The 26,705-nt window shown below is 42.5% G+C and overlaps 1 protein-coding gene across 3 annotated transcripts in view; it reads left to right on the top strand.

Moving 5' to 3' along the window:
- The window catches only part of bcar1 (BCAR1 scaffold protein, Cas family member), an 88,299-nt gene that overhangs the window by 36,558 nt on the left and 25,036 nt on the right, over positions 1-26,705 (top strand). The window contains exons 1-2 of one of the 3 annotated variants that reach the window (XM_056386720.1): positions 5,585-6,034; positions 23,473-24,213. In XM_056386720.1, coding sequence (XP_056242695.1) covers positions 6,023-6,034; positions 23,473-24,213 — 753 coding nt within the window. In that variant the 5' untranslated portion in view covers positions 5,585-6,022. Of the gene's footprint in view, positions 1-5,584; positions 6,035-23,472; positions 24,214-26,705 lie in introns of those variants that run through there. The other 2 variants (XM_056386718.1, XM_056386719.1) reach the window with 2 other exon arrangements.

The raw sequence follows: 26,705 nt of genomic DNA, 5'->3' as shown, positions 1-26,705 counted from the left end.
CTTTGCATTGATTACAACACTTAATGATCCTCAAAGACTCCCACCCCTTACCCTGCCACCACTCCACTGTACAGTGTCAGATTTCTCTGTGTTTCACAAGGTTCTTCTTCACTGCTCGAGCCAAACAAAGACGACAGCCAGAAGTCTTGTCTTTCTGTTTTCCAGCTTTGTGCGTGTCCAGGAGTGAAGACACACCTTGTGAACAGTGTTCAGTAAACACTTTCACACCGTACCTAAGTGGACAGCAGAGGGCACACAAGAGCTTCTAAGGATCAGGGAGAAGCAGTTTATGAAACGAGAGGCAGCTACAGTGTGGCCATCCTGAACCCCAGCAGAGACCATTACCATATTCAGATTCACATTGACCTACATCTCTTAATCCTCAATGACTGCTTTCTGCTCTGTGTGTGTGTGTGTGTGTGTGTGTGTGTGTGTGTGTGTGTGTGTGTGTGGTGTGTGTGTGTGTGTGTGTGGGGTGTGTGTGGTGTGTGTGAGTGTGTGTGTGTGTGTGTGTGTGTGTGTGTGTGTGTGTGTGTGTGTGTGGGTGTGTGTGTGTGTGTGTGAGTGTGTGTGTGTGTGTGTGAGTGTGTGTGTGTGTGTGTGGGGTGTGTGGTGTGTGTGTGTGTGTGTGTGTGTGTGTGTGTGTGGGGTGTGTGTGTGTCTGTGTGTGTGTATGTGTGTGTGTGTGTGGGGCATGCACTTGCTGTTCGTAGGTCAGTGTGACAGAGGCTGTTGTTGTCAGTTTGGCGGTCAGAGAGGGCAGTGTTCAGGTCATGGGGGGTGAAGTGTGTGTGTAGGTGTGTGGAATGCTCTGATGGAGAGTCGGCACAAGATGCTCAGCATCAGACACAATGTGACGACTGTTCCTCAAATATCAGAGGGGGACAGAGGGTACGAGGCCGTATGTGGACATCAGGCAGAGCTACTCATAAATGAAACCAGCCTTTATTTCATAAGACTATCATTCATCTTTCATTCATCTTACTGATTAATTCATTTCAAATGGTGAACAACACTTGTGCAATAAAAGTTAATTCAGACTGAGCAGAACTACAGTGACTAGAGAAGGTGGCAGAGGCCACGATGAGCCCAGAAAACCCAGGACAAACTTTTTAAAGACCGTCTGATTAAAATCCAGTGTTTAACCTTGTTAACATCCATATGGTGTTTTTATATAATACAGACATATGATGAGAGAAATGATCATCAACACCATGACTGAGTGTTTCCACCTTGAACTGCAGTGAAACAATGACAGTCTCATAAACACAGATTCAGACAGCCAGGGTTTCATACTTCACAAACCTGAGGAACCAATCCTGTCAACTTGTGGGGATGGGGGGCGGGGCTAAATAAACCTGAAACCTTGTCAGTACAGCGAGAGAGAGTTAGCATTAGCACAACCACTAACACTGTGTCAGCCACTGCCAGTTACAAGCTAACAAACAACATAAACCAATAAAAGATGCTAACTGCGCTAACCATTCTGATCCATTGAACCATGTTCAACTACATATGAATCATAGCAGAGGATTTTTACAGAGTTTAAAACATGTCTGACAGCGGCATACCTACCTTCATCACCATGGTTACTATAATAACTGCCATAAATTGGTTAGGTTCAGGAAAAGATCATGATTTGGGTTAAAAGAAGTACTTCCTTAACATCAGACTATCTTTGTTGTCATGGTTACAATGATAACAGTGTGGTTAACTTTGTTGAACATTCATGGATAATAGAAACAACATAAACTGCTGGTTTCACATGGGAATCGAACACGGCTCTCCTGTGTTATATTCATCCATCCACCACAACCTCCTCCTGACGTGGACTTTGTCTCTCTTTATACTACGTCACTGCACTTTTCCCTTTGCTCCTGTCATCATTACTACGACCACTAGATGTTGCCTAGCAACAAAAGCTATGTGGGTCATATTAACCTGCTGCACAGACGACCTATGGGCTCGTTTTGACACCATCCTTAAACTGAACGTCTGTGAGATGTCTGTGAAGAGCAGAGAAGACAGAAAGTGTTGACAGAAGAACATGTTGTTGGTTCGGGTCTTTTCTTGTGAATACAAACTAAAATACAGACTAACCAGAAAAATGATTTTAAACACTGGATTTTCACAGCTGAATCCAGCACAAGGTTTCAGTGAGTCCAGTTAAAATGCTTCTCTGCAGAGTTCAGTCTGTGTTACCCTCATCCCTCTGTTGGTTCACTTTTTCTCTTTAAGTATTAATGATACGAAGGACTAATTGGTTATTGATGCTTCATTGTATTCTCATGGGGTTTGGTTTTTGAATAGACTAATCAATGAGCACCAGTGTGTTTTCATATCAGCTTCTTCCTCTGAGAGCTGTCGCTGTTGGGTATATTTCTGTTAAAAGTGTGGAACCACGAGATGAGTTAGCTATGAAGCTACAGTTAGCACCTGAGGACACATCTCAGATGTACTCAACCAAACGAGCAGCTATACAGGTAGACGGTAGACAGGTAGATGTCTCTGGTTGTATTGATTTTCACTCTTATGGACATAATGTGCAGAGATAGATATTTGAATAGTTCAAATTCATGTTTTTTTCATAAAAATCATCCAAACATCAGTTTTGACAGCGCTCCTGCTGGGTGACTTTGCCAACAGGAAACCACATGTCTCTACAACAGCGACAGAAAACACAAAAACAGAAAAAAACACAAGTAAAAACAAGCATTAAAACTGCATGGTAACAATTCCAACCTGTTTGGAGGAGTATAAACGCACAGCATTCACCAATATCTACTATGTCCTTGTGAACGACTGGACACATGCAGACGTGTGTTAAAGCTTGGAGAGGCTACTGAGGTCAAACAGGGGACAATAACAATATGGTGACTGCAGAGGCACAAGGTTTTAGTGAACAATTAATGCTGCCAAAACAATAATCAGTGTAGACCGGTGGGATGGTGACATGTCTTCATGGCTGTGTAGAGGGGCAGCACCAAGTGCGTGTGTGATCCACAATCCTGTTGTATTAGTATTACATTTCAGAAGTAAATAATACTGTGGCTGGGGGCATCATTAGCATTATATCTCTCTTGAACATATCTGATCTTCTGTGAAAAGAGCAGGCCGGCGTTCCACCATCTTGCTTATGACAGTTTCAGACTTCAGACTTCTTTCTTCTCAATGCAAACTCCACTGCACACAACGCTCCACTTAACGCAAAAATCAAAGTGTGTTTACTGGGCAGAATCCACATTAATCTCAGGTCAGTGATACAGAGATGTTACAGTTGTGTTGTGACCAGGCTGCTCATTCAGATTAACATGGAGTGGTGCACGTCTGAAAGAGGCTGCAGGTGGTGCATTTGTTTTTTGCAGCTCTTGCTTCCAGACTCTCTAATTTACCTCTACATTGATTCTCCATTTGTAAGTGTCTGCTCCTACTGGAGCTGACTGACGGAGATTTATTCTTCAAATGGTTGGAAATGATTGGAAATGGTCTCCAAAGGCATGAAGCATCTTATTGTAGAAGTACATAAAATTTCAGTTTTAACCTCTAGGAGCCGAATGATGATTGTACGTGGTGATTATCATGAAGTGACTATATGTGGGTTTACAGTGTCTCGTACTCCTTTTTTTTGAGTCAACCCCATGGCTGGTGGCTGCAGTGGATGGGCCATTGGGAGATTAAGGCAGGTGATGCTACCTGGAGGGTGTGGCTGGAGCAGGAAGTCACAGTCTTTGACTTCACATCTTCAGACAATCAGTTTATCTTTGTAATCCTTATCTTGAGCGCTGTATTCATTTATCAGTTGTAATGAATACTGCGATATCTTTCGGACAACGTCAAAGTCAGAATTGTTTACTCAGCCACCATCAATAGAATGAGAAGTAACTACTACAAATGTTTAATTCCCCCTTAAACTTGTCCTTAGTGTTTTTTTTTCATCCAGCATCACATCATCTTTCATTTCAGTTCTACTGAAAGATGCTATGTGGAGTACTCAAACCTAAAATGACTAAAATGTCTTTTGAAAACATTTTCCCAAAAGTGTTTCAGGTTCACAAATTATTCTCTCATGGTTTATTACAGGCTGGATCTTATTTTTGTAGTTTTGTCAGTAACAATCTGAGATGTGGGAACATGGCAACAACACGTTGGCCCTATCCTCCTCTCCCCTCTTCTCCTCTTTGTCCTGACCCGAGGAAGGAGAAAGAGAATTCCATCATATGAATGTTAACAAGGTTAAACTCTGGATTTTCATTGGAGGGGTCTTTAAATTTGAGATTCAGATTGAATTATTATTGGAATCTTTTTTTTTGCACTGACTAAAAGAAAAGTAATTGAAAGTTACGATAGCAACGAAAAAGAGTGAATTCACTGGAAGTGAATTTACAAACTATAAATATATTTATTCGGGAATGTTTTGTCACCAAACTTCTAGAACATATCAAAGAAGGAAATCATAACTGTCGCCTTCCCTTATAGTGGAAGTAGAGGCCAGAAGCAAGAGGAAGATAAAAAAGACATGTAGTTAATTATTAACATATTAGAGACCAGTTAATTCTTTATGGGGAGAAATGAATAGCAGCTAGCTGAGGCTACACATTTCATAGTACTGTGGTATTCAAACACTTTAACCCTCCTATTGTGTTGTTTGTAAGTTTAGATGTGTGAAACAAACCATATCAAAACATGCTTTCATTACATCCTCAACAATGACACAACAAATACAAAGAAAAACATTTTGATCCTTCTGCTTTTTTCTGAATGGGGTCAAATGTAGGTTAGATAATAGTTTGCTTATGAAGAGAAATACAAAGTACTAATGTGAAAATCATGTTTCATGCCAGGAAAGTGTAATGACTTGAATTCAATTGTAGAGTTGCACGCAGCAGACTTGCTCCTATAAGAAATATTTGGTCTACGACCTGATGAATGGCTGGTCCCATTAGGAGCCCACCGTTCATTTAGCCACTATATTCATTATACAATATGGCATCAAAGTCTGGGCAAATGCAAAAATATACAGGCATGCTTTTTTAGTATAGAAAAGTATAAATATATTATAATTATAGATCAGTAATACTTAATAGTATTAAAAGTATATTAATAATAGTTACTTAAGTAGATAGAATATTTTACTGGATGATAATTAGCGTTTTTTTCACACACAACACATTAGGAAGTTTAATTTAAACTCGATAAACATGTCTGTAAAATCTGAAACCATTAAAGGACCTGATGTTTGTCTTTGTCAGACTCTTAATGTGAGTGTGATAGTTGTAAATGTGAAGTTCTGAAAGAGCTAACATGCTCTGTTGTCTGTAGCTTCAAGGTTAGCTCCCAGCTCTTTAAGGCAGGGTCACACCAATCTGAGCGTAAAGACAATGAGATGAGGTAATGTTGCTTTACGCTGAGTGAGTGTGTCTCAGTGGCTTTCTGATGCACTGACAGCCTCTCACAGGCAGGGGGACACAGAGAGCGACGGAGGGGTGGGGGCGACGGTGGAAGGGCAAAGCTCATTTGCATGAGAAGAGCTCTTCAGGCCAATGGCCAGAGCAGACAGAGGGAATATCAGGATCCAGCAGGAAGTGACGTGTCGGGTTACGTGCTCCTCCCTCTTTTCCTCAGGCAAGAGAGAGAGAGAGGGAGAGGGAGAGAGAGGGAGAGGTAGACCAAGTGAGAAAGAAGGGGCGAGTGGGGTAGAAGTAAATGGGCCAAGCAGCATTCTCATTCTTGCTGTGTGAGATCACGGAGCGGCAGAATGTGTCGGGATCTGCCTGACTACTGAAAACGAGACTGAACAGGACTGAAGGAGTGACAGACAGGAAAAAGGAGGAAAGACAGAAGGACGTAGGAAGGAAGGAAGGAAGGAAGGAAGGAAGGAGGGTGGGAGAGGAGACTGGAGGAGTTTTGGGATCTTTTGTGATCTGCTGTCCGTTCAGGATCTAGCCGGCAAAGAGTCTCACAGAGGCTGAGCTACAGCCCTGCCCTGGACTTACCACAGCCGCCTCGCTGCAGCAGGGACAAAATGAACTATCTGGTGAGTGTGAGTGTGTGTGTGTGTGTGTGTGTGTGAGAAAGAGAGAGAGATTTCAGTGTGTGCATGAGGAATCTCTGTGACACTTTTGCTTTTTCTAAAATTCTGTGCCTCTACTAATGTGTGTGTCCTGTGTGTGTTTAGTGTGTGTGTGCGTGTGTGTGTGAGTGCTTTAGCAGGACCTGCTATGCCCCAGCTGTGCTGGGACTGAGAGGGAGGGGGGGGGGGACTTGAGTATGAAGAAAAGGAAAATGTGAAGGGGGAGGAGAGGGAAACTGGAGTTAACATTTTCTCTGTGGATTCCCACCTTTTGTTGGATCTCAGTGGGGATTGTGTGTGTGTGTGTGTGTGTGTGTGTGTGTGTGTGTGTTTGGGGTAAAGGGTTTAATGTCAGTTCACACTGGTCGAGGAGACTTCGCTGCCCTGTAAAGGAATGTGCAGAAACAAAAAAGGACAAAGTGGCTAAAAATTCCTCCCACTCTTGCGAGAGATTTCAAAATAAAACAATGGTTTCTACAGCTGTGTTTTTCCAGTTAAAGAAACTGAAAGAGTTTTCTTGACAGACTTGATATGACAAAAATGGAAAACTAAAAACATCCAAAATAACTTGTGAAAAGAACAAAACCTTCTTAGGCTTGATAAGAATTTGGTAAAGGTTTGTCACTTGACGCCTGTAATCCTCTTTGAGAGCTTTCCTCACACAGTGCATGTTTTCTTTTAAACTTTCTTCCTTGAATGCATCGCTGCAGTGCACAATCACAGCACACAGCAGACCGCCGTCGTCCTCACCACACTTAGCTGATTGGTTTTTTTTCCTTTCTGCTTGTTGCTCACCAGCTTTCAAACATAATGTCAGTGGACTGTGAAGTGATATTACGAAAGTAGGAAATAAAGAAAGAAAGAAAGAAAGAAAACAGAAAGAAAGAAAACAGAAAGAAAGAAAGAAAGAAAGACAGAGAGAGAGAGGCAGAGCCATGGTGTGTGTTTCTGCTGACTCAGAGGAAAGTGGAGAGAAATGAAGGTTTTATGGCCAGAGGACAGAGGGAGGCGATCAGTCGGCTGAGAGAGAAAAATGCTTCAGTGAAACAGGAGCAGAGAGAGAGGCAGGACGAGATGATGTGTGCGAGTATTGAATATGACATTGATTTCGTCAGAGAGCAGAGAGAACAAATGTGTTTGTGAGGAGGGAGAGAGGAGTCAGACAGAGAGACAGAAACTGGCAGAAACAGTCCTTCCCTGTATTGTTTGTGTCAGTGTTGGCTCCCCGCTCATGTCACACCACTGTGTGTGTGTGTGTGTGTGTGTGTGTGTGTGTGTGTGTGTGTGTGTGTGTGTGTGTGTGTTTGGGGTAACTACACAGTCAGGAATGCAGCAGACAGTGAAACACTGTGGAGCAGATTGCTGTGTGTGTAACGAGTAATTACACGCCAGTAATTAGTGTGTAATTAATATAAAGTAAAATTCCACTGTTGTTGTGGAGCCACACAGCTTCAGCCTCACACTGGCTGTACAGAGCTGCCATGTTGTGTTATTATTTACTGTCAGCAGAAAATAAATGGAACTAAGAACGGCTGGTAGTATGCAACAATATTTATTCTGATTTATTTTGTATTTTATGCCTTGTACTCTTTTACTGTGTGTTGTAAGGTGTCATTGAGTGCTTTGGAAGGTGCCTATAACTAAAATGTATTATTATTATTATTATTATTGTAATATTAGTTTTCATAGCTATATGTGTGGCCTGAAAAACCTGAGCGTTGACCACAGAAATGACAGAAACAGACAAAGAAAATTGTGTCACACAGCAACAAGCAGATCTGACTTTAGAAGAAAAGAAGCAAATTAATAAATGAAAACGAAAGACGCATGGAAAACTGGGTTATAATGAAATAAAGTAGTAAAAAAAAAAACACAGGAGATTATTTTTCATCTTTTTTTTTTTTTTTTACATGTGTCCAGAAAAGCTGACACTGAGACTTAAAGCTTTAGTTTTTTCACAGAATAATTCAATCAGGAGAGACTAATAAAAGAAAACAAGAGAGGATGAGAATTTAAGTAAAGTGAAATTTATTCTGAACAGAAGGAATAGACTTAGACCCTGGCAGGAAGTGGATCACCATGGAAACAATCCATTGGTTTAAGGTCCTTCCAATTAGAGGAACCTTCCCCTGGAGTCTGAACACTGGTGGTGGTGATGAGGAGTGAAGCTGGAGAACGGGAACATCTTCATGAGGGAAACCTCTGATTGGATGGTTTGATTGGAGATGGCCGGGCCTCCACGGCTAAGGTGGAGAGGGGGTGGAGGTGAGTCGCAGATTCTTCACAGTGCTGAAAAGACAGCAGAGAGAGACGATTTTGAAAAAAAGTTTGAAAGCTTACAGGTGATTGGCTGAAGGCCACTGTGTAAGGTTGTGATTGGATGAAGACGTGAATGAGCGGGTGGAGCTTATATTGCGGGAAACGATGCTTGTGACTTAGAAGGCATGCGCAAGGAGATAGTCTTCCTGACTGAACTTTCACTCAGCTTCATTTCTCAAAGTAAAGATAAGAAAACAATGGGAGCGTCCACAGAGCACGGAGGAAGGAAAAAGTCCAAAGACATAAAAGTTCCAGCAACACTTACAGTACACTGAAGAACTTTATTAGACCAACGCGTTTTAGTTTGTGGCCGCTGTCAGGGTCATCATCACAAAACACATCACAGGTAACATTTAAATAAGATAGATCTGAAACAAAACAATACAAAACAGCCAATCATATGTGAACACATACATATCCTAGCCACATCAAGTGGATGCATTTTGGGACAAGGTCTGTGTCATACAGCCCGTAACTGCACTAAAACATGGTTACACCCATGATGTGTATGTGTTCACATATGATTGGCTGTTTTTTTTGTTTCATACCTGTCATATTTAAATGTCACCTGTGACGTGTTTTGTGATGACCCTGATGATGCATCGGTCTAATAAAGTTCTTCTGTATACTACAAGAGCTGCCGGAGTTTTTATCTCTTTGAAAGTAAAAATAAACCAAGAGCTGCTAAATCAAACCCAGTCCTTCTTTCTGTGTTGTTTTAGGACAACCATATATCATATGTACTGTATATGTGGAATATTAGCTGGATGTGTCAAGCTAGACTGGAAGCTGTAGGAACCAGAATCTCTCATCTGGACCTGTAACTTCTCTCCATCTTTATTCATTACATTAAATGGCTGCTGCTACAGTCAGGTGGTGGTGGGGGACAGGAAACAGTGCGGGCTTTAAATAGATGAAGAGGATTCCCTCCATACCACAGAGGAGGGTGTGTGAGTGTGTCAGGTCTCCCTGACTCTGACCTGACCCACGCACATTAAAACACATTGGTGATGTTGTCTGTTAACCTGTCAGGTGATTTAAATGTGAAGAGAGAGGGGCTGTCAGATCTTTAGACTCCGCCCAGTGTGAAGATGTTGTTCCAGTATTTAAAGAAAGCCCTGATGAGTGTTAGCTATAGACAGAACCCTGCGTAGGGCTGGGCATTTACAAAGCGATAGAACCGATATGAAAGAACGACACTTATGACTTTTCTTTAATGTATTTACTGTAAATATAACAAATATATAGTTTCCTTTAAAAAAGGCTCAGTCACTTCCTGAAACAGATGGACACCACAGGGTTTAACACACAGGAGGAAATATGTTTATATAATTTGTCTGGGACTATTTTCAGCGGCAGATTAAACCACATTTGGTGCTGTAGTGAGTATTTGTGTGGGAATAAGTCTAAATAAACTAGAGTGTGTGTGTGTGTGTGTGTGTGTGTGTTCACGGTGAAGAAGGAACATGTCACCCAGTGTAACAGTGTGGGTCACTGACGTGCTTCACTGTTTTTTAGAAACAGTGGAGCTCTGTGGTTCAGAGGAAGAGGAGGTGTCCTGTCTCATCACCAGCTGTCTTTATCCTCTTGTTGTTATTTATACATTATCAGCGTTCGGCTCCTGGTCATGTTCTGTGAATATAAAGATATGAGTGACTGTCTGTGTGCGGAGTAACATGGTCCCTATTGTGTCAGAACACATTTCTTCACCTTGTATTTCTCCTGACTCACTGTCTGAGTCACAGAGGCCGAGCTTACAGCAGGAATTCCCCTCTGTCTCCTGCACACACACACACACACACACACACTCACCAGCTCCAGACCCCCGGGGTGTCCTGGCTCTGGTGATAAGCCGGCCACCCCCCATCTACCAAACCACACACGCTCACAGAACACACTGATCTTCACTGACCCCTGAGCTAAAGCACACACAGGTGTCCACCATAAAGTCAGTCAGTGGAGCAGTGAATCAGCTAATCAGAATGTGAGCCAGTCAGTCAACAGACAGTCAGCCAGTAAGTTCTGCGCTATATTCTCTCATCACCAGATCCTGACTTTACCTGACAGACTGTCTCAGCACTGAAGCATGTGCAGGACTGTGTGACTCATTGTGACTCAGTGGACAGAGCGACCTTTGACCCAGATACCATGTGGGTCTGGGACACTGTGCTGAGCTTGGAGCTTTGGAGACAGACAGGTTTACAAAGTGATTGCTGATCACGCAGTGGTCACACTGAACAGCTGTAGAACATCTGGGCCCAGTGGCCTTCATCATGCTGGATCACCACCTGTGCTCAGGGGGAGGATGCATCTGATCCTGTGCTTTGTTACAGAGAGGAAGATGATACAGATTAATTGTCTGACATAATGAATATAATGAAGTTTGATATAAAACTATTTATTGTGTCATTCTTATCATTTATATGATTCACTATAGTAATAAACAACATAAAATACTGTGACAGACGGCTGGCATCATGATGCTGCTGGTGCATGGATATCAGTTTCAAAAGGCCTGAAACAGGAGCTGATTTTATCCAGTATTTATCTTAGATGGTAAAACAGAGAGAAATGTATCTATTTAATGTTCATTCGATTGATTGATTGATTGATTGATTGATTGATTGATTGATTGAAGAACTGATTAAGTGTCCTGCACCACATGGTGCTCAGCCCATATTGGCTTAAAAGACACTCAGCAACAACAACAACCACATGGTCCTGAAACATGATGTACACTCAACTCAATTTCTTATGTTATGTGAAATAGTTCAGCCATTTTGACCTTTATCAGATACAGAAGTGACAGGAAGTCACACGAGACCGAGGGGGGAGGGGCCTGAATCAGGGATTTTCAGTAGCTCATGTACAGATTCTGCAGTGTCTATGAGACACATTGAGATTTGGACCAGTACTGCAAGACAAAGCCTTGTCCTGTTGTGGACTGATTCAGACCACCCTGGTCATGGACTGCCCATTAGAGAGCACGTTCCTTTCTTCAGCAGTCATCTGGGTCAGATTTCATTTCTTCACTCATTAACAAGTCAGAGTGTTTGATTGTGCTGAGTCATTTTTAGATTGAAAAACTGAAACTATATTGCTGGTGTGTAACAAAATGATCTCAAAGGTCCATTTAGCAGCCTTGAACCACTTCTCATGACCTGTTGAAACTAAACTCCATGAAATGTGACTGGAGGCTTTAAAAAGCTTCAGGTGGACTTGCTAGCTAATACTGTTTTTACGCTTAAATTAGCGAGTATAAGCAGGTTTTTTAAACGCAGGTTTTTGACCCCTTTTCCACTGACTGCCAGTTAAGTTTGTCTTTCTGTTTAGACTGAGGACACACACAACTGTAGGGAGTGATGTCATCACATGCACTTAGAGAGCACACACAGACACACACACACAGACACAGTGGAGAGATAGTGAGCTGCTAGCTCCTGTGCTAATGGGTAAAACAGACCTGTCATGTCTGTAATGGAGCCTCTGTAATGAGACGCTTCCATCAGTGATTGAGTGTTTTTGAAACTTATTTCAGGACTGCAGCTTCACTCTTTCATCCCGGAGCTCAGTGTAGCTGCAGGGTTTCTGGTTTAACAGCACCTGGACAGGTGACAGGTGTGTTCACAGTGTCTTTGCTCTGAAAGATGTCACAGCAGGGAAACAGGTGAAAATTAGAGAGTTCACCCTGGTGGGTCTTTTGACCAATGGAAAAGGAACTTTACATTATTTTATACATTCTGTTCCCAAAGGTCGAGAAATAATTTAGTTTAAAGCTGCAGCTTGTGGAGGAAATAGGTTTTAATTTCTGATTCCGATTTTTTTCCAAATAAGCAAAGTGGAAACACGAACAGCAGATTCAGCAGCAGATACAGGACTGGTACTGTGTGAGCCTCAGTGTACAGACACCCCCCTACAAGCTTTGTGAACAAGGCTGCAGAAGTAAACCTTAGATGATGTGGTTTAGCATATGAAACATGTAAAGGCAGACTGACAGGTATACACAACATATTTTGCACATCTCAACTTAATCCTCACATGAACCCAAAATGAAGTGACTTGTGTAATTGTGGTTAAAACAGACTGAAGCTTTGTTGCTCATGTCTCTGAAATACAACTGCTCATTCTCTTGTGTTCAGTTTGTACCTGTGTTGTTGCCGTTGGTGTCACAGTACAGTAGAGTACTGAACGAACAACGAGCCATGAATCACTGGATGTTTTTCCCGCCGCTCAGTGCTGAATCACAGAGTCAACACTGCAGTTTGAGGTGTAGCTTTCTCAACAGATTTATGTGAGTGTCACAGTTCACCACGGTGCAGATTTATGCCGCTGTGCTCCTGAAACCATTTTAAACCTTCAGCCTGTTGTTCCTGGGTTTTCTGTGGAGGTGGAGCCTGACGCTTTAAAGCTTCTTACACTGCCACACACCACTCTTGCTCTGAGCCTCTGTGTGTTGAATGTTGTATTCTGGTGTGAAGATGTAGGCGTCAGCTCTGTAGTCACACACGCACACACACTCACACTCACACTCACACTCACACACACACACACAGTGATCAGAGGGTGTGCCGGCAGGTCTTTGCTACCTGTGTAAGTGCAGCTTAGTAAAGCCCTTAAACACAGGTGTGGGCTCAGTTCTTCTGTTGAGTGTTGCACATAGTAATTTCTGAAGGTGTCTGGTCACAACCAAAGTCCCTGATACCGGCACTCTGTAAACACAGCCTGAATTAGCAGCTAGCTACACAGCTAACAGCTAATAAAACAACAGTCTCTCTTTTTTTATGGCGGATTAAATTTTGACTGAAAACATTACAAACTAAAGTCACACATGCTGATTTTGTCACAGGTCTGGTGTCAGCCACCGGGAGGAACAGTCGACCAATCACAGCTTTCAGAATGAGGACATCAGCCTTATAAAACAGTGGCAGAAACATGGCCACAATATATCAGAGTCTTAGATGAATTATTTTAGACTTTATTGTCATCCTCAGTGTACATTTGTCTTCAGCCTCTCCCGAAGAAAGTACAATAAAAAAATACGACATAATCCACATAACAAAAAAGATATAATAGTGTAAATGAGCAAGTAGCAGCAGATAAATAAATACCAGAGAGCAAAGCTTATAAAATAACAAGACCAGTAACAAGTGTTCCCTGGTGCTGTCATTCTGTGTTCAATGCCTGAATGGCATAAGGAATAAAAAAACAAAAAAAAAAAACAAATAAATAAAGTTACACAAATCTCAGCCGTAGTGGAAACTCTTGGACTTGTGTTGGATGTTTTCAACCCTGTTTCTCTCTGTGGTGGAGAAGGTGGAGCCCCTTTGAACAAGCCAACTATCTGTGTGTGCGTGTTCATGTCTGGCAGCTATTCATAAGTTCCTACGAGGGCTGTCTGTCAACAGGTTAAGCAACTCTGAGGCCACGCCCACCTGAGTCTATCCTGTGCTGCAGGCTACACAATCCCTGCTGTTGTCTCTGCTGTTAGTCAGAGCCCGAGGGCAGGAATTCTTCAGCTGGGGTCATCACTCGTTAAAGCTGCAGCCTCAACTACAGTTTAGCACGGCACATAAAGCCGGGGTGTCTGGGAAAACCCAGAATATGATTTATTTTTCTGCCCCAAAGGGTGCACAAGGACCATGTGGAGAGTGTCAACCCCCTGAAGGACTCAAGGGGACTGAAGAATTCCCGAGAACCCTTTTGTCAGACTAACTGAGCACTGTTTTCAGTGTCTCATAGAAGCTTTCAGGGGTTCCACACGCCTGGTGTTCAGTTTGTAGTCTCCCAGACCTCGCTGGAATGATATCAGAAGACTTTATACAGTAAACTGATCTTCGTAGGTAAAATAAGAGTACCTTGAAGTTTTTCTGGGTTCTAATAAGCATGGGCTTTTAATTTTTCCTCTTCCTCTCATGTCAAACTGAAGAATTTACCTCAGAGCTGTGTTTCCTGTGAAGCATGTAACTCTCTTGCTCTCTATTAAAACAAAATATAAAGCATAGTTTCAGAGTGATGATGACTAATGTATAGAGCCTTCGTCCTGTTCCCTGTAAACACATCACTAATGCCGGTGTCCTGCAGCGGTGTCCTAGATGCTCCGCTGGGCGAAGGATTCTTTCTGCTGCTGTAGAGATCAGCCGTGCACTCACAACTATTTCTCAAGAACAGTCTGACATGCCAAGACAGGAAAAGAAGGGGGGGGGGGGTAAGGAAAGAAGTGGAAGAGAGAGAGAGAGCGAGAAGGGAAGAAGCTAAAAAAACAAAAGAAGCTAAAGCTCGTCTTTATGTGATTGATCATCCTAATGATTTTGAATGGTGTGTGTGTGTGTGTGTGTGTGTGTGTTTTGTGACACCTCTGGAATGTGAGGTAATAGGAACGTTGTGAGTTAATATGTGGAGGCTGTGGAATGCTGTAGTAAATCCTGTGTGTGTGTGTGTGTATGTGAGACAGAGAGGGGGGAGAGAGAGAGAGAGAGAGAGACAGAGACAGACATGCATGGGCTTGCTTCAGCATAGCAGAGATATACACAGGAACACACACACACACACTTTGGCTTTGCAGTGACACACACCAAACACACACACACACACACACACACACACACACACACACACACACACACACTTTGTTCACGGAGACACAGTAGAATCTCTTCAGTGTGTGTGTGCTACAACAACTCTGTATTTACACTCCAGTGTATTCCTTCAACTGAAAATTAACCCCTTCAAACCACATGACCTGCCAAAGAGTCAGTAATTACAAAGTATGTAGCTAAACATTGTTCAATCCCACAAAACTTTATTTCAACATTTTAATTAGAGAATAAACTTCAAAGTTTCCAAATGTTTCTGGATTTTAAGTAAATATGTTTAAAATAGTGCACAGAATGAATGAATGAATAAGTATATTATATAGTATGTATGAAGTGTCAGACAGAGTGGAAAAGATTATTTTAACAACCTTAAATCTACCTTCATGGGAGAAATGGAAAAGCTGTATAGAGTACATGTTAATATCAGTGTGAAATTAATGTCTTTGTGCTGTAGAGTAAAGAATAGAAACACTGATGAATGTTAATGGATGATTTTTCTCTGTGTTCTTAATTAATTTCATTTGTCATTCGGGGGCATCTGTGGCTCAGGAGGTGGAGTGGGTCGTCCACTAGTTATAGGGTCAGTGGTTTGATCCCCAGCTCCTCCAGGCCACATGTCAGAGTATCCTTGTGCAAGAAACTGAACCACATATTGCCCCTGATGGCTGTTCCATCAGTGTATGACTGTGAGTATGAATGTGAGTGAACGGGTGAATTGAGTGGCTTATTGGTTAATGCTGTCAGTAAATATCACAATGGACATACAGAAGAGAGCAGAAGCTGAGGAGAGTCTTTTTGTTTTGCCCCTGGATCAATAAAGTTTGATTCATTCATTCTGTCTAACATTAACATAGAAATCTGCACTCTCTGGGTTTGGGCTCATGAGGACCACAATGGAAATAAGTTCATTTTTGGTTTGTCCTCGACATTTTGAATGAACATGCTGTGTATTTGTCACAGTGAATGATTATTTTATATTTATTTCAATATGTCAGATAAATAAAATCAATGTTAACAGTAACTACAACATGACACTTTAGCACTCTAAGGCTACTTCCAGACTACTACGTTTTCATAAACTCTTCTCTTCTGCTATATTTCCTCCTGCTGTCCACACAGAGTTTTCACCCTCTAAAACTGAAACTTTCAGAAACTTTGCTGGACCTGTTTTATTTTGAAAAGTCTGGAATTGCATTTTATTTTTGAACATTTTGGAGTTGTGTTTTATTTTGAAAACTATGGGGTTGTGTTGTAGTCTAGACAGACAGAAACTGAGACCTTTGGAAATGATGACGCAGACACCCACGGTCTCTCCTGATTGGCTCTCATCAGCCTGGACTCCCAGTGGTGAATACAACATGATAATGAGTTACAGTGTTACTGACCTTGTTGTCTTTGCTAGCAGCTGCTGTTCAGTTCCTGAACTGTTGTTGTTCCTCGTTCAGAGTAGTTTGTGCAACTAATCAACGGCAGAGTAGACAATCTACTTCCTTTTACACCAGAGCAGAGCTTACCTCCTGTTGATTGGTTGTTCCAGTGTCTCAGCGTTGAGACCTCTAGTCCCTCTCTCTCTTAACATCTGACACGTCAGATTGGTAACAGCTGACGTTATCTCGTATGAGATTCTCCACACACCAACATCACCTGTTATTCCCAGTGTGCTGACTTCCAGATTCAGGTAACATTCTCCTCTGATAGGCAGATGAGTTTCTGACTCGGTCTGTGGATCTTGATTCTTCATTCATGAAAACTTTCAAATCCCACTGTGCCACAGTGGAACTGAAGATATTGAAACAGTGTTGTAGTAAACAACCATTCTCATGATGCCAGGACAAAAAAAAGATGGCGGTGTGCTAGGTTCCAGACATAACATAAACATAACATTCATGAATTTCCCCTAGGGGATAAATAAAGTATCTATCTATCTATCTATCTATCTATCTATCTATCTATCTATCTATCTATCTATCTATCTATCTATCTATCTATCTATCTATAGGTATATTAAGAAGTGTTTTTTCTTAGAGAAGGTTTGCTTTTATAATGTCTTTATTGTGGTTCAGTATATCTGATTAAACTGATGCTATACAGACAGACAGCATCGTCCTCATACATTTTACAAAGCAAACAAGCTGAACTAATGGTCTCTCAGCAGCACTAACACAGCGCTCACTGACTCCATACTGTAGCTTCTCCTCTGTTAGCTCTGAGTGTTCACACTAACAATAATCCTGAGTGTTGACCCGCAGCTCATCCTGACTCACCCACATCAAACTGGACTCACTCAAATTCACTTCAGGCTGCAAAGAGAACCAAGGGTCTGGAGGAGCTGTTAGTCTTCCTCCAGAGAGGCGGAGAGAGTGAGAGAGAGAGAGAGAGCAGGAGAATGACAAGAAGAAAGAGGGAACAGAAATTACAGTAATTGTGACAGTCGCAGAGATGGAGACAGATGGGGGGAAACATTAAGGGCCTTTTCTCTGTTCAACTTTCTGCAATGTGATGAATAGGGACGCACACACACACACACACACACACACACACACAAACTCACACACACACACACGAACTCAAACACACACTAGAACCTCTTGTGATAGGCTGGTATTTGTCCCCAGGGGTCAAATAGCAGGCAAGAGACAAAGGACATTAAGCCACACACACACACACACACACACACACACACACACACACACACACACACACACACAGATAAGTAACCTGTCTATAGTGAGCTCGCTTCACCAGCTGTTCACATTACTTTCTCTTCAGTGGACGTCTCTCTCTCTCTCTCTCTCTCTCTCTCTCTCTCTCTCTCTTCAGTTTCTGGATCTAAAAACAAACAAAAATGTCATGAAAAAGTCTTGTTAATTAAATGCATTATCGTATTAACTGCAGTTATCACAGTGTAATCACTGTAACAATATTAGCTATTCAGTTTCAGTCTAAAGATGTTATTAAACAGTGAACAGCTCACTTCACTGGCAGCCACACACCTCTGCTTTGTCTTTATATAAACATCAGAGTGAACATCACGTCATAGTTCATAATGTAATAAATGGAGATCAGTGGCTGCTCAGCAGTTATGACCTAAAACATGCAAACCACTGAAATGCTCTTTTAAACTGACAATAACCTCCTAATGGTTTGTAGCAGCAGAAACTAAAGACACTGCTTTTGACCAGATTTGACATTTAAATGAAATTGTTAATTTATGCATTTAAAAATAAATATTTTTTTTAAACCAAGAATTTTGATTCATTTTGCAGAATATTTTTCTTTTAAATACTACTTTTGGTACTTTCACAGTATTAATATAGAACCTAGACCTGCTTTATAATCAAACAACACATGGACATCTACCATCATATATGGAGCTTTAAGATGTTTAGCATCACGTCACTATAATTCATTAGTTGATTTAAGTATGTGCTTGTTTTTTCTCATTAAGACAAAACACAACAGTGTGTTCTTACTGTGGAATTTCTCAACCTGAGATCTAAACAAGCTTAGATTACAAATACCAGATTTCCCCTTCTTTAATAAACTGCTGTGGAACTTCTTCAGTGGGATTTTAATTGTTTTAAATCAGTTGCTCAGTGCGTCACTTCACCTGCAGCTCTTTAAACTCCTCTGTTCCTCTTTGCCCTCTCTTTTGTCTCTTTCATCCTCTGTTGTCTCCCAGACGAGTCTTGTTGAAGTTTTGGCGTCGCTCGGCCGTGGCCAGTTGCCCCGGCAACAGTTGCCTTGGTAGCGTCACATTGTTGGGGCCCGTCACTGCTGGGATTTATCCCGAGAGGTCTGGGTAATGTGATTAGCTCCCGCTGTGTTCTCATTTCTCCACACTCCCAGACTGCCTCTGCTGAGTGGATGTACAAGTGTCTGCTCGATGGCTTTCTCACGCCGATTAACACATGGGGATGTTTGAGGGCTTCCAGCCATGTCTGCACACAGCTAAGTGGAGCTTTACTGTCAGAATAGAGCACCTTTACATCTGAGCTGCTGCATACCAAAATATTGTACCCTTTTTCCACCAACCACCAATTAGCGGATATAAGCAGGGTTTTTAAACACGGGTAAACCGGGTAATAAAAGCCGATTGACTCCTTTTCCACTGCCGGACGAGTTTGTCTTTCTGTCCAGACACACAACTGCAAGAAGTGATGTCATCACATGAACTTGCAGAGCACACACAGACACAGTGGAGAGAGAATGAGCCTCCATCTGGTAATATGGATCTGTCATGTCTCATCCCCAGCTTGGTGCTGGTAAGTGTCAGAGCCTCAGTGTGAGATGCTTCGATCAGTAATTGTGTGTTTTTAAAACTTATTTCAGGGCTGCAGCTTCACTCTTTCATCCTGAAGCTCTGTAGCTGCTGTGTTTCTGCTTGAACAGCACTGTGCTGGACAGGTGACAGGTGTGTTCACAGTGTCTCTGAAAGACGTCACAGCAGGAAAAGGGGAAAAAAATTAGCGTGTCACTTAATTGGAGCCGGAGACAGTAAATACCTGCCTCTACTCCAGAGTCATGTGACCCGAGTGTGAATGCTGATTGTTCCCTTTTCAATGGCCGACAAAAGCCTGATGTTGGAGGGTCTTAGTGGGTTTTTTGACCACTGGAAAAGGGGCTTTATAGTCACAATTTTGGGCAGAGAAAAACACAGTTTGATATTTTCCTCAAATGGTTCATTCCTATTCAAAGCTCAGAACCAGACACAGTGTTCTGTCAAACACTCTTTTAACTTTAACTAAGCCATTGAGTAAAATCTGGTCTGAATGTTTGATTGAATTCACAAAGAGACAGAAATGGAGCATGACATGGTGTTTCTGGACCTGAGGGTCAAGCCACTGACCCATCATCCAGTCAGAAGGGAGTGTGAGTCATTGTCATTGCACTTCCTATTTTTCTGGACACTGGAGTTGACGAAAGAGGTCCGTGTGTGTGTTCATCAAGAGATGTTTTATTTGAACACATCCATGTCTCTATATTATAGATGATAAAATTCTAATAAATTGTGTGTGTGTGTGGGGGGGGGGGGTGTATGTGAGAGGGTGACCCCAGTCTGGCGTCAGAAGCTCTGTTCATTTCCCTGTAGAGAGAAAGAACAGAGAGAATTGCATTCATCATCCACTCACATGACAATCAGATCTGGTGTGTGTGAGCTCTACACACACTCACTGATACTAGAGAAAGAGAGAGAGAGGATAACATAGAGCGAGAGAGAGAAAGAGTGTGTATCACTGACATCCATGTCAGAGTAACCCAGCTGCTGCGGTTGTTATTTGATAGAGGAAACAAATGACGATCCTGCTAGTTATCTGTCCTGGCTGATGCTCCTGATGGTTACCTAGCAACATTGACATTTCTGGATTGTAACTGTGAATCAGGACGGTGAGAAAAAGGCAAGAGAAAGTGGTCCAGCATATTGGAAGCATTTAATTAAAACGTGAAAAATGTTCTGTAAACAACCAAAAGAGACAAACTGATGCGAGAGAACAGCATGGAGAAATATTCATGCTCCATACAGGAGGAATGGTGGTGAATTAGAAACAGCAGAAAATTTAATTTGCCAGATAAATGCGTGTTGAAATATATTCAACTCTGAAGCACTTTTAATGCAAACTTCTTCAGAAGACACCTACAGTTAAGAATCAGTCATAGACAGAGTTTCAGATGGCATTAGATGTTTGCTCTGAGCGAGAAAAAATTAAACTGTGACACTTTAAAAGGCATCACAAGTTAAATCAGTGAAAACTTAATTATCACTTACATCACAGAGTAAATTAAACTTTTAACTAAACTAAAAATTTGCTCTGTTAACCACACCCATCAGTGATGTCACAGTGTACCCAGGACTACACTCCTACATCACTACAGCAAGGCGAGAAGTGAAAGTGCTGCAGGTGAGCAGAAACAAGGCATCCAGCTGCTGCTGAGCTGCTCTTTAAACAGGTGTTTGTCTTCAGGTGGCAGAGGGCAGATATCAGTTTCCCTCTGGGCTGTGAGACAGCTGCTGCTGCCCCCATTTCTCCAGAGTTATGGAGCTTTTATTTTTGCACCATCTTCCAAAGGTCATACTGGCATGAATCCATCAGTTACAACACGTGTTTTGAGTAAGGTGGTCACCACACAGACACACCTTAGTTAAAGACACCCTCCAATGAAAATCCCATCAACTTGGGGGCGCGGCTTCCCATATGGTTTCTCCATAGCATACCTGTGATACCCATCCTTTCACTGTAACGTATCGGAATTTGGCAAGCTAAGTCAGCTAAGTTAGCTAAGGTAGCTAAGTCAGAGAATTAGCAACAGATTATCAGCTGTTTGATAATGACGTCAAGGTGAAGGCTCATGTGAACTATCACTTTTTCATGTCTAACGCTGTAGAGAGCAAAACATAAAATACATTAACCATTCCGATACATCGACTTGTATTGTTGAATTACTCCTCTACCACCACTGTGTGGCGTACAGTAGCTAGCAAAAGCAGCAAAGCAGTGTGTGTCTGATCTCTGATGATGAGTCTGAACTGCAGGTGAGCGGCTGAGGGGGGGGGGGGTGGAGACAGAGGCGGATGTTTTGTGTAACGCTACATGTTTGTGTATCCAAGACATTTTAAGGCCAGGAAGAGATTTCGCTCTTAAATGAAAATAAATAAATAAATATGTAAATTTGAGGAACAGAGAGATGAATTTCCAGGGGATTAGTCAACGCCAGGAAAGGAACTTTAATTACCTGGGTGTTGTAATGTAGTAAACCATTAAAGCTCTTATTGATCATTTCAAAAGTGCTGGACCCTACTTCACTGGAAGGTTCATTCTTCTTTCCACATCACACTGTCAGTTACATGCTGGACCATGATTGGCTCCAGACTAGTTGTGATGTCACAAAGTCCTGCTGGTGCACATGTGTTACATGAAGTGAGATTTGAGGTGAACACAGAGAAACTTTCCTTCTTTAGCACATTAATGTGAAAACAGCTGAACTGCAGAACATTTGCTCGGCACAGTGAAGCTGAAACTAGACAAAACACTGACTGACTGGGGAAGGACTTTCGGTAAAGTTTAAGATGACAAGCCGGGCTGAGCGGATACCTAGAAAACAAATCTAACTTTGGATCACAAAGTAGCTGAATTTCACATGATTGTGGAGGAGTATTGGGATGTATTTTTGTCCATGTGAATGAATGTGATGAAGTGAGTATATCAGGTTGGAGTGTGTGTCTCTTTCTCTGTCTCTTTTCTGAGCCATGAACAGGCCTTCAGTGTGCTGAAAGAAAAGTGCAGCTATAAAACTGGAAGCCAATTACATGGCCTCATTCAGATGGGCAGTGCTTTGTGCTTATGCTGCTGTGCATGTGTGTTTGTGTGTGTGTGTGTGTGTGTGTGTGTGTGTGTGTGTGTGTGTGTGTGTGTGTGTGTGTGTGTGTGTGTGGAGCTGGCACGGGGCCAGTACAGGCTGTACCAGTCTGTGATAGCTGGGGTGGGACTCAGACACAGAGGGAGGAGAGCAGGCTGAGGTCAGATGTGGACGACAAATATTGGTTTAGTTTCAAAGAGTTCCAGAGAGACGGGGGGAGGTGTTTCTGTTTGCATGCTGCGTTTCAACACAGATGGAGTGTGTGTGTGTATGTGTGTGTTTGTGTGTGTGTGTGTGAGAGACATGACAGGGACTTTTTTTTTTTTGCATTGAAGCTGCCAAATAGTTTCAGACGCCTGGATGTCCATCCGTCCGGTTTCTCATGAACACGAGCTGTCAGGAAATCTTCCTCAGAATTGGCAAAAACAGTCACTCTGACTCAAGGATGAACTGATTAGAATTTGGTGGTCAAAGATCAAAGGATAAGGTCACTGTGACCTCACAAAACATGTTTTTGGCCATACCTCAAGAATTCATACACAAATTATGACACAATTTAACTCAAATGTCTAACAGGATAAAATGATGAAGTGATGACAGTTTATAAACAAAAGGTCACAGGTCAACTTCACTCTGACATTATAATGTTCTGCAAAAACACACTCATAAACAGAACGAGAGATTGTGACCATATTTCCTGCAGTTTGATTGGTTGACGAAGGCAAACAACCACGAGTCATAACTCTAGGACAGACACTTTCTCTATCGCCCAGAGCACAGACACATTTATCACAGCTGCTGAGCGCCAGTTCTACACAGCATATTCATTGTAAGCAGGTTTTCAGTGTGTAGAGAGTTCACACTGGAAAAGACATTAAGTGCATATGAATACTAAAAGTGCTTTATGTGTCAGTGTGCTGCTGATGATACAACTAACACTCAGCCTGACCAGCCAAACGAACCTTAGCCATGAAGTCGGCCGATCAGAAAATGTTCCAATGTGTGGTTTTGGTGTGGAGGAATTGCTGCGTGATTTCCTGCACAAACTGATTTCCTCTCTGACCCACGCAAGATATCTGATATAGATATTTAATGTACAGTGTATTTATCTCTGGGTCTTTGTTTGTTCCACAGAACGTGTTGGCCAAGGCGTTGTACGACAACGTGGCCGAGTCTCCAGATGAGCTGTCCTTCCGCAAGGGCGACATCATGACGGTGTTGGAGCGTGACACGCAGGGGTTGGACGGATGGTGGCTGTGCTCCCTCCATGGGCGCCAAGGCATCGTCCCTGGCAACCGTCTCAAGATCCTGGTCGGCATGTACGATAGCAAGCAGCAGCAACAGGCCACACCTCTCACTCCAGATTCAGCTGCTTCCTGTCCTGCCTCCCAGGTGCAGCGACCCCTCCCCTCTCAGAGCGCTTATGCCAAACCAACACCTGCTCCGTCACCTGCTGCTGTTGCTACTTCATCCTCTGGGCTTGCCAACAAGCCCCTCCCCACAGCTCAGTACACGTCCATGCATCCAGCCTACTCCACCCCCGGCCCCGCACAGCCCAACCTTGACTCTGTCTACATGATGCCTCCCTCCCACAGCCCCAGACCAAGTCCACAAAGTCTGTACCAGGTCCCCTCTGGCCCAGGTGGACCCACCGCACAGGCCCAGCCAGGGCCCCCCAGCAAGGGTCCACCTCTAGCCCAGAGACAGTACCAGCTGCCTGGGCAGGACATCTACCAGGTGCCCCCCTCTGTAGGCCCAGGACCAGGCCAGGGAGCAGCCCCGACCGGTGGGACAGGAGTTGGGCAGGATGTGTACCAGGTGCCCCCCTCCCTGGAGAAGAGGAACTGGGAGAGTAGCAACAAGCCACTGGGCAAGGTAAGAGAAGGAAGGAGGAACTGATTCTGTCGTGAAAAATGATTAGAAGAGAACAGGCCTGTTTGTGTCAGTCATGTAGTGGCAGCAGGGTGTTGTCTCTGAAGCTAGCTTGACCAGCAGCTGCTGTATCTATAGTTTCTTTTATTTTCGTGGGAGCGTCACGTTGAGAAAGGCTCTAGCTATAGCTAGCTACACACACTGTGTGCTTGTCAAGCTGTCCTCGAATCAGCTGCCACTGTTCTGAGATCAGTTATGAAATTGCAGCATTGCACATGCACCCACGTTTGTGGAAATTGTATTGGTGCATTAGAAAATGACTTCCACAGTTTTTTTATTGTGAAGCGTTAAGAGGCGGCAGCAGCAATTAAAGAAGCAAATTACACATTAAATTAGATGTAATTTATCATCTCAGACTGGCGTTAGTTGTCTAACTAATCACCTCAGTCAACACGTGTGATGACGAGGAGTTAGGGTGTATTTGTTGAGCAGCTTGTAATAACTCCTTCTGCAAGGACATATTCAATTTACATTACTTTCTGTTAATCCAGCTGAGTGATGTTTAGATATTTCTCCTTTATACTGCACATTTGATTTGATTAATGTCAGTTCAGAACTATAATCCTAGTACTTGTTCAGCCAGGAAGGAAAGCAGAGAGTGAGACGTCCAGGCAGAGAGCAGCAAGATGCAGGGGAGGGACTTTCAAACAGCGAAGACAGGCAGCACAAAATCATGAGAGGACGGGCGCTTTGTTCGGCTCGGATATATTCTTTTGGAGATGCAGAAGATGCAGAGCACAAAGAGGGAAAGAATGAAACAGGCAAATGATAATCAGTGAAAAACAGAGGAAAGAGGAAAGAAAGAAATAGAAAGAGAATATATTGTTGATATTAATTCAGAAATGAAACACTCACTTACACACTTCCTGCTATTGTCACTGCTGGTGTATGTGTCAGAGATTCAAGGTTGTTCTCTGTGCTGTGATCAGGTCTGCAGGTCTGTTATCTGTAATTTTGTTTGAAGAGACAGTTTTCCAGTGCTCGCTACGACTGATGATGTGTGGAGACTCTGCATCGAGGTGTTTAACCTGCTGACAGGAACGACAGCCTCTTTCAGACAGGACATATGTAAAATTGCCGGGTTTATGAAGCTGTAAGTCATACAATAGGTATTCTTCATATGTTTGTTCCTGACGGCTTCATTCAGACATGTCAGGACAGTCATGGAGGTAAACTCATGCATGAGAGGAAGTGGTATGAGAGCAGTGAGAGGTTTAAACCTGGGGTTTGGCCTCGAGTCAATTCTCTACTAATCCATTAGATGGCAGCTAGAATATAATCAAAGACTAATTTAAGAAATTGATTGATAAAACCAGAACTTTCTTTGTTACTGTTCACATGTGGCGGTCACATATTATATGTTTGACTGATTCACTGGTGTTCATTTTTTCATATCACACATTGTATGTCTGCTATTTCAGGTTTGTCAAGCAAGCAAACAGAACTTTTGGAACTTCCTGTCAGAACCTTACAGAATACAAGCTCATAATACCTTGAAATAGAGCATTGCTTAAAAAAAAAACAGATTTAATAATCTGGTGGGCCAGATATTGTCATTGTTGGGCAAGTTTCCGTTTTCTCACAGACTGAAACTTGAAGATTTAATTAGTGACTGTGATCATGTGTGAGCGACACTCGTCCCCACCAACAGGTCTCTAATGAACCTCTCAGTACTATTCTCATTCTCTTTGAGGGAAAACTGAACCCAAATGCAAACAACACATACAGGAAGTTGGTGGAAAAAAAGATGTTTTAGTAACAAAATGTGCTTGCAAAAGATATCCAAAAAACAGGCAACAGAAAATCCAAAAAACACTGGGAACATCACAAATCCTAACTAAGGCAAGACGTAAGAGAAGTACAACAACAAAACAGATGAACTGACAAAGACAGACACTTAAATACACAAGGGAGGCGAGGGTGATTGAACACAGGTGAAACACATTAGGGCGGGGCAGACAATCCCTGAGGGAGGGAAACAGGACAAAGACAGGAAGGAAAATGAACATGAGACACACAAGGGAGGTTACTACAAAATAAAACAGGGATTGACAAATGTCCACACATAAAAAAGACATACAAAGTCCAAACAAAGAGTCAACAGAAGTAGACATGTCAGGGCGACATGCCGCTCATCAGCTTCATCATTTGTTCCACAGAGAGTTCCACTGCACCAGGACAGAGAGAGAGAGTTCCAATTTGCTCACATGCTGTAGCTTTCCTTCACTTTCTTGTTGGATGATCCTTTATTCATTCATGCAACTAGCATGAAAATGTACATCATACATTTATGACACTGATCTGAACCATGCATTCTGTGTCTTTGTACTGCTGCTGCTTTTATCAGCTGTTTCCATGTCCAGCCTCAGCTGCTCCATGTGACTCAGGTGCTCATTCACACATGAGACTGTCATGTGAAACTACCATCAGATTAA

Source organism: Seriola aureovittata, chromosome 10 (genome assembly GCF_021018895.1).
Source record: "Seriola aureovittata isolate HTS-2021-v1 ecotype China chromosome 10, ASM2101889v1, whole genome shotgun sequence".
Classification (NCBI taxonomy): domain Eukaryota; kingdom Metazoa; phylum Chordata; class Actinopteri; order Carangiformes; family Carangidae; genus Seriola; species Seriola aureovittata.
Note: the sequence above shows the minus strand (reverse complement) of the source record. Positions and strands in the feature narration are given on the sequence as shown.